The sequence below is a fragment of the Equus asinus genome, chromosome 21 (genome assembly GCF_041296235.1).
Source record: "Equus asinus isolate D_3611 breed Donkey chromosome 21, EquAss-T2T_v2, whole genome shotgun sequence".
NCBI classification, from domain to species: Eukaryota; Metazoa; Chordata; class Mammalia; order Perissodactyla; family Equidae; genus Equus; species Equus asinus.
The window spans coordinates 27,872,279-27,884,638 of NC_091810.1; the positions used below are offsets into that span (position 1 = coordinate 27,872,279).

The window sequence follows — 12,360 nt, forward strand, 5'->3', positions numbered from 1 at the left end:
TTATATTGGCTTTAAAATTTTAGATCATACTCTCTACTAGAAAATGTCTAAGGATGGTCATATTTGATATCAAAGCTAGTCTTTCTTTATCTTCTTCAGTAAGACTTTGAGATGAAAAATCTACACTTCTGAAGTATCACGAAAACTGTTGGAATTCATCATTCTGTTGTTGATAGTGTGGCCTCTTTTGGAGCAACTCTCCAGGCAGAGGGTATAATTTTATTCTCTCTAACCGCTTAGGAGTCCTATCTCTGGCTCACACATGGCTACTGACTTGAAAGGACTAGTATCTACACCAGGGTTTGTTGTGTTTTTTTTAAACCTAGTTTGGGTTCTTGGCACAGTCACTCAAAACAGCCATGCAGGATGAATTTTGGTGAGTAAATACCCCAAACTTAGTGTTTGCCCTCCCTTGCATCTCCTGATGGGAAGAACCCAAGGAAAAGGCAGAGGGTAAGGAAACCATTTTATATAGATGCCAAATAGGTCAGCAAAAAAAAAAAGAGGCAAATAGGTCAGCCAAAAAAAGAGGCAGTGCTGCAGATACAGAAGGAATCTGGAGGGGTGTGACAGATTGTGTTTTCCAAAGATGGCTATAACATCTCTTGTCCAAGGTGCTCTTCTTTCAGTATGACTTCGACACTCTTCCCCAGTAAGTGGTGAAATCTATGCCTCTCACCTTGAAACCGAGTAGACCTTTGTGACTGTCTTGACTAATAAAGAACAGCAGGAGTGAGGCTATGTGATTGCTGGGGCTAGACCAGAAAAATGCATGCATTTTCCATGGGCACAATTTCTCTTGGAATTCAGCTGCTGTAATATGAGGAAATCCAAGCACACTGTGGAGAGGTCTACCTCAAGAGGTACTAAAGTCCCCAGCCCACAGGTATGGCTGAACTCCTAGCCAACAGCCAACACCAACTTGCCAGTCATGTAAATAGGCTTGCCAGTCCCCAATCAAGCCACGCCAGCTGATGAGGTTTACAATGAAGATAAGCTGTCCTCACTGATCTCTGCTCACATTACACATTCCTGAGCAGAATAGATGATCACTGTTTTTTTTTTAAGCACTAAGTTTTGGGTAATTTATTATGTAACAATAGTAATTGGAACTAGAAGTAAATATGACATTTGATGCAACTTGATCAAGGCTCCATGAAACAACTGCTTTTTACTCTTTTGTATTAATGGATTCCTTTTCTTATATACTAGTATTATCATTCTACAAGGGGCAAATCTACTCTCACTGTATTTTAAACCTCTGATAGGAGGGTAAAAACAAAAACAAAAAAACAAGATTTAATCCATGAGTTAGAGTGTTGTTCAGGGTAGGCTCTCATGACTTGAAATAACTTTGATTGTACGTGAGAATTTTCACATCAATCCAGAGTACTCCTAGAGTCATTCAGGTTGACTAACAGCAAGTGTCTGTATGAATCTATAGAAATCTATCAGCATGTTGAATTATTTCAGTAACTATTGTTTTAAAAATTGCAATGAGCTTATCAAGGCAGTCTAATGTTGAGGAAATGAGCCTTGTGCTTGACACATTGTACCTGTTTCACAAATACTAGTTTTCTCATTCATCTTCTAAGATGAAAATTTGTATAGGGGTGCTGTTCTCAGCTTAGGAGCCAGCAGTGAATAGCCTGACTTAATGATTACTTCATGTGTTTATTAATTGCAGAATTTTGGAGTTAGGAAAGATCTGAATGATTATCTTGAGCCTTTTTATTCCCAAGAAGAGTGAAGATGAAGAATGTAAAATCTCATCAGGTTTGATGATTTTTGACCCTAACTCCTGGTTAGAATCAGCTAGAGGGTCTCCTCTTTCTAATCCATTCTGATTTAATTATTCTGGGATGTGGCCAGGGCATCTCTGGTATTTTTTTTAAAGACTCTGAGGTGAATTTCTTGTACAGCCAGCATTGAGAACTACAGTTGTGGGCTGCATAACAACGTTTCGTCAATAACAGATTGCATACACAACGGTAATCCCATGAAATTAGTACCATATGGGTGTGTGGTAGGCTACACCATCTAGGTTTGTGTGAGTACACTCTATGAAGTTTGCACAATGAGGAAATCACCTAACGACACATTTCTCAAAACCTAGCCCCGTTGTTAAGATGCCTGATAGGCAATATTAAATAAGATAGAATGAGTGGGCTGGTCTATTTTCAATTTCATTCCAATCATTTAGGTTAAATCAAGGAGAATGGTTCAGTATGGAGTGAAGTTTGTCACTAATGGTTCTCTAATACTTGCCAATCTCCCTTTTTAATTAAGAGAGCAAAGGTCTCAGTCTCAGAGACTTTGAAAGTGTCCAGCTAGCGTCCATGTACATTATTTTGGACAGTGTCCATTTGCAGTATTTTCTACTCACTGTATGCATTTTGGCAGTGAACTATTATTTTAGTCAGCAGTGTTCCATTTAAGATAAAAATATACATTTTTCGTATCGATTTCCATATAAGTTTAAGTTTAAGAAAGTTATTCAGTTTAAGAAAAAGCTAAGTAAATAATACAGCATTTGGTACTAGATATGGCAAGAAAAAAGTTGTGGAGGTGTAACTCTAATGACTGAAGTTTAGAAAATACTGAGTTAAAAATCAGAGTGGAAACAAACACCAGGCATCCTGCGATCACCAGCGCCCAGTTAGTTATCCTGTCAACATGCCACACCGCCCAGAAAAAAATTTCCTAACTTGTTAATGTGAACTTGATGTTGAAATAGAAAAGCTGATACTTTTGCAGCAACTTGGGCATTTGACACAAGATAAGATATGAATGAAGTACCTTTGGCTGAGTTTTTGTTATCTGTTATGTGTCACTCTTTCAAAACAGTTATGATGGGACAAGCTGGGACTCTAAATCCTGTAATGGGACGATTATTCCAGTTTATTGGTACCAAAGAAAGTCGAGCAAATTTTGATATTAACTGATTGCATGTGACCTGCTTTAAATATCACCTGTTCAGACAATCTCAGATGAAATTGTTAATTAGTCAGAAAAATTAAAACTGTTTAGAGTGTGACAGCCTGTTTTGTGTTTCAATGGCTGCTAATTATTTCTGTTCCTTGGGTGGGCAGTACACATTTGTAATGAACGGCACCTTGTTGCAGCCATTTGGGTTTGGTGGGGGGCAAGGTTTAATTTGGTTGGTTAGAAATGCGGAGGCGAGTCCTATGTACCACCAGTTCCTTCACGGACCTTCACAGAGGAAAACAGCACCCAGGTTCCAGAAGGAACCAGCAGGTTCTAGTATTTTCAAGGCACCTGGATATGATTTACATGCAGTGTCAGGGTTTGGAAGGCAACCCAGTGATGGGAAGAATGATGAATGTTGGAATCTATACAATAACAGGCTGTGTAAAGTGATAGAAAGGAGGAGGACCGCCTATTCAACCTTGCCTTCCAAACAGCAGTCAAATGTGTTGGGTTTTGTTCCCCTTAAACTAGAAAATTATGCTTCTTGGCAGTCCAACAGCAGCATTTACATGCAGATTGCTTACTAGGGAATTAGTTTTTGCTGATAATTTGGTATACTGAAAGTTTATGCTACACTTGCTCTGTTCAAGAAGTTGCCCGAGCTCCGAGGTTTATTTTATACCCTGGTTTTTAGCATATGGGAGATATCACAATATACTTTCAGCCCACCTGTAATTAGTAATGATCTGTCTGCTTATTCATTTTCACCTGGCATGAGTTATCACATCGTGTAGTGTTTTTCTTTCAGTGCAAAGAGGTTTTTAAATTACATCAAAAATTCCATTAGCGTCATCACCTAAGAAAAACTTAATAAGCTCCTCTTCTATTTCATTTTATGCACGCTGGATTTTCCCTTAGCATTTATTTCAAAGATGATTTGGCTTACAAATCCATTGACTGTTTATACCTGTAACATGTTCTGGAAATATGAGTTTCTTTTTTAGGCTAAATCTACATGGTTAGAGGAACAAATAATTGGATAATCAAGTAATTCTAGCAAAGCTTAAAAATTTATTTTAATATAAAAATATTAAAAGTTTATTGTCATTAAGGTGCAAATATGAATCTGAAATCAGCTACAGTGAACTTTTAGGTTTCTGTGGACAGATTAACAATTTGTGGATTAACTATACCCCTGACACCGCCTACTCCCCCCACCCGCAAATAGACTGTGTTCTCACCTGCCTTAGGCCTCTGCATGTGTTTAAGTGCCCTAGAGGAGACCATAGTTTGTATTCATATTGCAAGTCTCAGCTCAACTATCAATTCACTGAAACTCCAGAAAATCACAGATTCCTCTATGTACTTTGCATTACATTGTAGTTTTACTTTGATTTGTTATTGTCATTTGATTCGTAACTGTCAACTATAAGCTTCGTGAACATAAGGAGTGGTATGTTTTTCACTATCGTATCCTCAGTGACTAAGGTACAGCAATTACTTAATAAATAGTTTTGAATGAATAATCTTATTTTAAAAAGATAGGGCATTTGAGAAAGAACTAAAATTCGTGTGACTTAGGGAAGTGTCTCCCACTTCTTCAACTCCAGGTAAGCCATTGGAATAAGCGTCTCCCACTGCCCAAAGCTTCATTTCCAAGTAAATCTGTGGTCAGCAGCATAGAAAAGCGACTTGCCTTCTAGAAAGACTGAGAATTACAGTACTGTGCCTATTTTAGGGGAAAGGTTTAAAGGAAGTAGGGATGTGGAGGGGAAAAAAAACTTTGACTCTACATCTTCCCAATTTTGGTCCATTCTAATTGAGGGAAGGGGAAAAGGTAGAGTTTAGGAAAACAATACAAAGACTAATTTAACAGCAAATGGACTACAAGCTATTTTTTATTCAAAGAATTCTTGGTGTTCCTAAGAATATATTCAAAGATTATTGGTGTTCCTAAATTTTTTATTTGAACCACTTTTATACTCTAAAGAATGACAAACGTGTTTATAAATATATGTAAATATTAGATGCAATTTTATTTATAAATATGTTGAAAAATAATCTGTTCAGTACTATTTTACCACCTTTTGACTTTTTTTTCAGATTTATTGAGATATAGTTGACTAATCTTACGTGATTTTTTCTGGACATTCTTCTCCTATCCCCTTTATCACAGTTAATCAGTAATTAACTGTATTCTAACTATTAACAGTAAAAAATTGATGGGGACAAGAACTAGTTTGATATAAATGAAACTTCCTTTGGAATTTCCTTTTCCTTATTGATCTTTTTTTTTAATTTCTGGGAGTACTCAACTGCGTGTTGATAAGAAATTATAGGATGTTCTATGATGCTGTTTAATGTGGAGCATTTAGAGGGATAGTTGTATGTAATAAAAACTGCAATTTGAGAGCCATTATATTCTATCCAAAAATGCGCAAATCATAAATGTATAGCCCAGTGCATTTTCACAAAATGAACACACTCAAGTAATGAGCACTGAAATCAGTAAACAACATAACCCACAACCCAGAAGTCCCCAGGGTGCCTCATTATAGTACTAACTACTCCAAAGATAACACTATCTAGATTTGTGATACAAGAGATTAGTATCCTGTACTTTTTTTTAATCTGTTTTATTTATATCTTTTATGTTGAGACTCAGCCATGTTGATCTGTGTAGTTATAATTCAATCTATTTCATAGCCTAATAGTATTTCTTTAAATGGGCATTCTACTACTTATTTATCTACTTTATTATAATAGACTTTATGTCATTACCATTTTTTTGCCATTATGGATAGCGCTTCTACAAACATTCTTGTGAATGTCTTTAGTAAACATACACACACGTCTCTGTAGGGTATATACTTAGGAATGGAATTGCTGGGTTGTAGATTATGCATGTGTCCTGCCTTAGTAGATACTTCGAAACAGTTTTCCAGAGTAGTTGCACCAGTCTACACTCCCATTAGTGATAGAAGTTCCAGTTGCTCCACATCCTCAGTAGGATTTGAAATCACTTCTTTTATAATGAAGCTGTCTACACATAGTATGTGCCATGGGATTTGATTTAACCTTAATTAAGTAAACTTTCTAAAGTTGAAAAAAAAAAAAACTTGTTTCACTTGAATATATATTACCTTGGCTTGGGTTTATAGCCTAAAGATCGGAGACCATGCTTTAGATACTTCTCTACCCTTGAGTGAATCTAATACAGCAAGCTCACAGTGAACTTTTGTTAAGATGAATCTTGATTCTATATATTGCATCATTAAAAGACAATAAATAGTCCAAGAGAGAGAAAGCCCTAGAAGAGAAACAATAGAAATGTGTATTATTGAAAGAGACAAAAGTTACGGAGAGGATCCCTCTTAGTTTTTATTAAATTTTATTTTCCATTTATGTGTTCATCTACTCGACTTCATGTTGGTCCTGAAACAACCAGCTGATTCCTACTATCTACATTCCTGAGTTTATTGCTTCCTTTTTCCAATCTACAGTGTATAAAGATAATTAAAAATTATATTTTACCTGTTGGTGACCCTAACTCCATTTCTTCAGGAAGATGGTTTGGTTTTTACATGAGCAAGCTAAGTTATTTCTCTCTTAACATATCAGTACCAAAAGTGAACAGATATGACAAGCCCAACATCAATTTCTTCCTCACTCCTTCAAGAATCAAAACCAGCCAGTGTGGCTAGAAGTTATGTTCATGGGTCTAAGGACATAAATTAAGTGCTGTTCCAATTCTCTTTTCCAACTGCTTTCAATAATAAGCAAATAAACATAGAGAAGAAGAAGAAGTCATGCCAATGCCTTGGTGGAATTTAACAGTAACAGTTCTTACTTCACTGAAAATAAGGGATTTCTATAGAAATGATAATCAACCTCCTGTGAGTATATGAACCTCATAAAACCTGAAGAGTTTCTAAAGGTCAGCAAGCATTGAAGGTTTTGTCCTGGGGATAAATTTCTAAATAACCGAGGAGAAAGAGAGAGAGGGAAAGAAAGAAAAAAGTTCAACTTGATGAAAGTAAAATGTGCAAACTTAACAGTTTCTGGATTATCATTTAATTACAGCCATCAATCACCTCACATCTGCCTTCTCCTAATACTTAAGAAATTCAAGATGAAGCCACGCAATCCAACCAACAGAGAAAATAGCCCATTAGGAATCCTACAGATGGCAAACAATATTTAAGAAATTACCCTGTAAGAGATCTTAGGAAATTACCTGAAAGCAGGATAGTAGAATCCATCTTTCAACAAATACTAGGAAACCCCAAGAATAAAACTATCCTTTTAATTAATAAGATAAATGCTTATTGCCTCTTCTTCTATATCATTTTAGACATTTTTCAGTAAGTAATAATTTTCAAAGAGCTTTGCTTTCCAAATGATTTTATTTCAATCTGTATTTTTACTCATGTGTGAAACTGGCCTGCAGTTAGTCATTTTATAAACGTGATTTTACATTCTTTTAAAATGAGACCCATTTGAAGTTGAGCTTTTAGAAATACATTTGCTCCATTAATTGGTGCTGGGGGACGTCAGCAAATGTCTTTAGGGACAACTGTTATTTTATTTTTAGGGTTTAAAATGTTTTAATTTCTTCTGATTGAGGGGTTCATATTGACTGTCCTTAAATTCAGTAGTGAAGAAATTAAAAGGCTTTAGGCTTTTTAAGCTCCAGTGTGTTCAGAAAAGTGTTTCAACCGTGGTAATCCCCTTGTCGTGCTGCATTTATCTCCCACCAGATACCCAAATGCTTCCCTCTTCTTCTCAGGCAGATAATTGCAAAGAGGTTGGAACCAGAGAAATGAGTTGAGCTGGTGCTGAGCAGTGGATATAAAAAGAGGTGTCATTCTAGTGGAAATAAATAGACTCTGAGACTGTAATCTCTGCCCTTATTTATTTTTGAAACCGTAAATGCCCAGGGGAAAGCTTATTGTTTATTTAGCTACAGAAATCTATGTCTGCAGTCATGTATGGTTTTTAACTTGTTTTTATTTCCATAGGTTCCACTGTAGCAATCTTCGGTCTTGTACCACGTTGGTCTTCTCTCTAAATACGGGTTTCATCACAAAGGTGTTGTTGGCCACAGCCTTCAAGATTCTTTGTGTTTTCAAAATAACAATATGCTCATTACCTGTTTTTTCCAACAGAGTTCATCTGGTGATTTAATGATCAGAAACATTCAGTTAAAACACAGTGGAAAATATGTGTGCATGGTACAAACAGGAGTGGATAGTGTTTCATCTGCTGCTGACCTCATAGTAAGAGGTAAACATTAATGCCTCAGTGTGATTTATAATTCCACACCTTAACTGAGAAATCCTTACGGGAGGAAAAATTATGCTAAGATAGTATATGAGCCTGTGAGTTATAATATTGATTTGATCCCCCCTCAATAGACCAGAGGATGTGACAATAAGGATGGGTGCTAATTCAAAGAAGTAAAAATCTCGTCTCCTCTTCAAATAGCTCTTACTGTAATAAGCATTCCACAGCTTCTGCCAAGCTGATGTGTTTTTGAGCATGTCATTAATTCAGTGATAGTGTTTAATAGGAAAGAGAATAGTGATTGTGTGTGTGTCTGTGTGTGACTACTTCTAAAAGAATCAGGATCATCCACAATGCCTGAGAAAATCTGCCAATCTGAGCTACTGTCCAAGGTACTGATTTGCTTCTGGACTGAAAAATGACCAGAGTGCATGTTAGAATAAAACAGCTCTAGATAACAAACTGGGAACTACAGAGCTGTACCAAGAGATTAAAGGAAAAGGCATCAAAAAAGTAAAGGATGATGAATCTGGAAAGGTGCAGGAATCCTGCTGAACAAAGGCATCAAAAAGCGGTGTCATTTGCAATCATGGACTATTATGATTTTGGAGTTACTGATTCATGTCCAGATTTAAGTTTTAACAACAGAAATGTGGAGGGGAAAAAGTGGTAGTTTTATTGCAGGGTAAATGGGCTTTTTCCCTAAGTGCTTTTGAAATTGGGATCATTTGGAAGTATTAAAGTGGTCACGTGACATGTTCTTCACTTTGGTAGAAGAGGATGACATTTATGGAATTGCTGCCCACTGTTTGCATTATTGCCTACCTTAGGTTCACCTGGACCACCAGAAAATGTGAAGGTAGATGAAATTACAGATACGACAGCCCAACTCTCTTGGAAAGAAGGTACAGACAACCATAGCCCAGTTATATCCTATTCTGTCCAGGCGAGGACACCTTTCTCCGTGGGTTGGCAAACTGCCACAACAGGTAACGGAAGAGAGGCAAATACCATTGGTACATATAAATGGATTTCAAGTCAATGCTAAGACGTGCAGACTCTTACCTCTCTGAAATATTCCTTTGTAGTGCCTGAGGTCATTGATGGGAAAACACACACAGCTACTGTAGTCGAGTTAAATCCGTGGGTGGAATATGAATTTCGGGTTGTAGCCAGTAACAAAATCGGAGGTGGAGAACCCAGTTTACCCTCAGAAAAAATAAGAACTGAAGAGGCAGGTTAGTGTTTTTGTTTTCTGAGTAATGGGTTAATAGGTTTGCCCTGGGTGTGTATTTCCATTTCCCTTGGCTTGGTCTCCAGGCCAGCAGGGGATCAGCCTCAATAATCCATTGTTGCAATTATCTGACCTATCTAATGGCAGGACTGGCCATATGGTATTTGTCAAAAGACACACGTTTAAGTGGCTCTGATGTAGTGTGACTTTTCTAAGAGTTCAGTCCATCGTCAGCATTCATTAGTGCATGTAGAGTGAATATGTTTTTGTCACTTAAGGTTATAATTACTATCTGACATAGACACCCTATTAACAGGGGAAGTGCTGTTTTCATTTATAACAAGCATTGACAAATTAGTAGGATAATGACATTTGGGAGTTCTGCTCCTAGGAAATCTTGTCTGCCATCAAGCTCAGTGAGTGAGCTTAAGCGATTGAAAAATAGGTATATTTTGGCTCCGCAAGTATTAAATTAAGAGAGAATCATTGTTAAATTTTCCATGTGGGGCAACAGTTAATGTTAACCATAAGACTATTTTTATAATTCTAAAAATATCCTAACATTAAAACTGAAAATTAGAAAGTGTACATACTATTACATTATTCAGGCATCTGAGAGAATCTAAAGACTTTTCAGAATCTATCACATTAATTAATATTACTAAAATGATGTTTGAAATATAGCTAGCGTATCATTTAGGAGCTAGGCTGAGATAAGAGTCATGGAATATGTTTCAATAATTTTAATGATGCTATTTTACTCAACAATGCATATAATATTTATCCCAGGTATTATGAGAAATCAAGGAACCGTGTCTGTCTTGGTGCTCTGTTCATTTATTCACACAACATATATTTTTGGAGTATCTACTGTGTGCTAAGCACTTTCTAGATATGGTGGATACAGACAAAGAGCTGCCTTCAGGGAACTTATATTTTAGTTGTGTCATGCAACTTACTAAGCGTGAAGTTCTCAGCGTAAGTGAGCAATCTGTTGCCTGTGTGAGGATTAGAAAGAATATCTCATAACAGGATTAGAGAATTTGAGTCTGGGTCATTTTTACGTAAAACCAATATTGTTCTGAGAATTGTATCTCCACTTGGAATAGTCACAAGTTAAATGCTCATGCTGGGTTGATTTCCCGTCATCCCTGGTGAATCACTTTTCCTCGTTTTATTAATCTTTGTACTGAGTCATTTTTTTTCTTACTGTTTGAGAGATTTTGAATCTTTGATAATTTCTTGCAAATATAAATTATTTGATGATTTCCCCAATATATGCACACACAAACACACACATATACATATAGTGTGCCAATGCTCAAATTATTTCAAATATTAAAAATAAGCAACATTGAGTCTTCTTTCAGATTAATATGCCAAATGCAGACAGGGTTTCATTTCTATCTCTCTGACCTACACAGTTCCAGAAGTGCCTCCTTCAGAAGTCAGTGGAGGAGGTGGAAGCCGGTCTGAACTGGTGATAACCTGGGATGTAAGTGTCTGGGCAGCAGCTTTCCCCTCAGGGTGATGCTATTCCCACATCTTTATGGTCTCCTGGGTGGGGCTGGTGGTGGTAGTAGTACTAAGAGCTAATATTTTTGAATGCTCACTCTGTGCCAATCACTGTTCCTAGCATTTTTGCATATTTTTTTCGTTTACTCCTTGCAACATTTTATAGAAAAACACTAAGGCATAGGGGTATTAAACAATTAGCCCAAGGTCATCTGGCTGGTAAGCATAGGGTGAGAGTCAAGTCCTGGCTGTTTACAGTCAAGCTGCCCTCAGGGCTTTACCTGCAGCTGCACACCCACTGATGACATCACTTATTCCAGCAAGTACTTGCTTCCTGGCCATTCTTTCAGCTCTTGTTTTATGTCATAATTAGGAAAAATTTTAATTAACACATTTAAAGTCAGAAGGCGCTAGAATTATCTATTATTTGAAGATGTTGATGAAAAAATAAAAAGTCAAGAGATCTGATGGGGTGTCAATAGGAATTTTTGACATGATCCAAATACAGCTTTGAGTTTAATGTTGTTTTTACTTCCTTTTTGTTTCTTTTAGTTTTATTCCTTTGCACTTAATTATCATATCAATGTGTAATTTCTTTCCATAAAGTCAACATTAGGGATTAGGTGATTTTTATTTGACTTAAGAGATGAGGTATATACAACTGAAAGTATATCGTATCATTCAAAACTCAGATTGGGGCTACGAGATGCTGAAAAGTCAGAATAATTTCGGAAAATTCCAGTTCATTGTGTGGATGGCTATGAAAGAGTGGCGTGTGTCTATTTAAAAGCAGCTGACTGTCCCACTGACCTTTTTCTCCTTTTTTTAGCCGACTGCTTAATATGATGTAGATTATTATTTGATGGCTTTTATAAAAGATTAAGGATTTTAGCTCCATTTATTTTTGCCTTACTTTTATGTGTAAAGGTGATTTAATAAGTCTTTCCTTTGTAGCCAGTCCCTGAAGAACTGCAGAATGGTGAAGGTTTTGGGTATGTTGTCGCTTTCCGCCCTCTTGGAGTTACCAACTGGATCCAGACAGTGGTCACATCTCCTGATACCCCAAGATATGTCTTTAGAAATGAAAGCATCATGCCATTTTCACTGTATGAAGTTAAAGTTGGTGTTTATAATAACAAAGGTGAAGGACCATTTAGCCCAGTGACAACAGTGTTCTCTGCAGAAGAAGGTATGGAAAACATTATGATTATGTATCAGTTCCAATTAATAAACCGATGTGTTGCGAAGACTGATTTGGAAGGTCTTTGTGACTTCAGATATATTTCTTCTAAAGAACAATGATTGAAGTTGTAGTTGGATTCCCAGTCCTGGTAATAAAGATCAACCATGCCTACTTGAAGTATGAGACTCAAGGATAGTTAGAGGGTGTAGCA

The 12,360-nt window shown here is 36.7% G+C and overlaps 1 protein-coding gene across 5 annotated transcripts in view; it reads left to right on the forward strand.

The window, feature by feature from the left end:
- Positions 1 to 12,360, forward strand: part of CNTN3 (contactin 3) — a 314,732-nt gene that overhangs the window by 269,624 nt on the left and 32,748 nt on the right. For 4 of the 5 annotated variants that reach the window (XM_014851951.3, XM_044754830.2, XM_070492787.1 and 1 more), the window contains 5 exons: positions 8,100 to 8,217; positions 9,048 to 9,206; positions 9,306 to 9,455; positions 10,876 to 10,946; positions 11,921 to 12,155. In XM_014851951.3, the coding sequence (XP_014707437.2) occupies positions 8,100 to 8,217; positions 9,048 to 9,206; positions 9,306 to 9,455; positions 10,876 to 10,946; positions 11,921 to 12,155 (733 nt within the window). The remainder of the gene's footprint in view (positions 1 to 8,099; positions 8,218 to 9,047; positions 9,207 to 9,305; positions 9,456 to 10,875; positions 10,947 to 11,920; positions 12,156 to 12,360) is intronic. The other variant, XM_014851952.3, reaches the window with a different exon arrangement.